Here is a 362-nt window from a genome sequence, read left to right on the forward strand (position 1 = left end):
ATCCGAGCGGGGCTGCCGCCCGCCTCCCGCCGCTCCGAGCCGGGCAGGGGCCGCGGGCCGAGCCGGGCAAACATGGCTGGGGCAATCATCGAGAACATGAGCACCAAGAAGCTGTGCATCGTCGGGGGGGCGCTGCTGGCTCTCCAAGTCGTCGCTTTCCTGGTGGGGGGGCTCATCGGTAAGGACCGACGCGCAAAGTTTGTGCGGGCGGGGAGCGCGCTCCCCTTTGTGCGCCGCGCCCGCGGCGGGCCGGGAAAGTTTGTTGGCCTAGTTTGCGGTCTCCTGGCAGGAGGCGGGCGGGGGGGTCTGTAAGCATGGCGACGGGCGCGGCGCTTGCGAAGTTGAGCCCCCCCCGGCCCTGC

At 71.3% G+C, this 362-nt stretch overlaps 1 protein-coding gene across 1 annotated transcript in view; it reads left to right on the forward strand.

Annotated features, from left to right (window-relative positions):
• The first annotated feature begins 6 nt into the window (after positions 1-6).
• Positions 7-362, forward strand: part of WLS (wntless Wnt ligand secretion mediator) — a 104,090-nt gene continuing 103,734 nt past the window's right edge. Inside the window, exon 1 of the mRNA XM_019528418.1 lies at positions 7-178. Within this exon, the coding sequence (XP_019383963.1) occupies positions 73-178 (106 nt within the window). The 5' untranslated portion in view covers positions 7-72. The remainder of the gene's footprint in view (positions 179-362) is intronic.

This window comes from Gavialis gangeticus, unplaced genomic scaffold, assembly GCF_001723915.1.
Source record: "Gavialis gangeticus isolate Ggan-Ray unplaced genomic scaffold, GavGan_comp1, whole genome shotgun sequence".
Taxonomy (NCBI): Eukaryota; Metazoa; Chordata; order Crocodylia; family Gavialidae; genus Gavialis; species Gavialis gangeticus.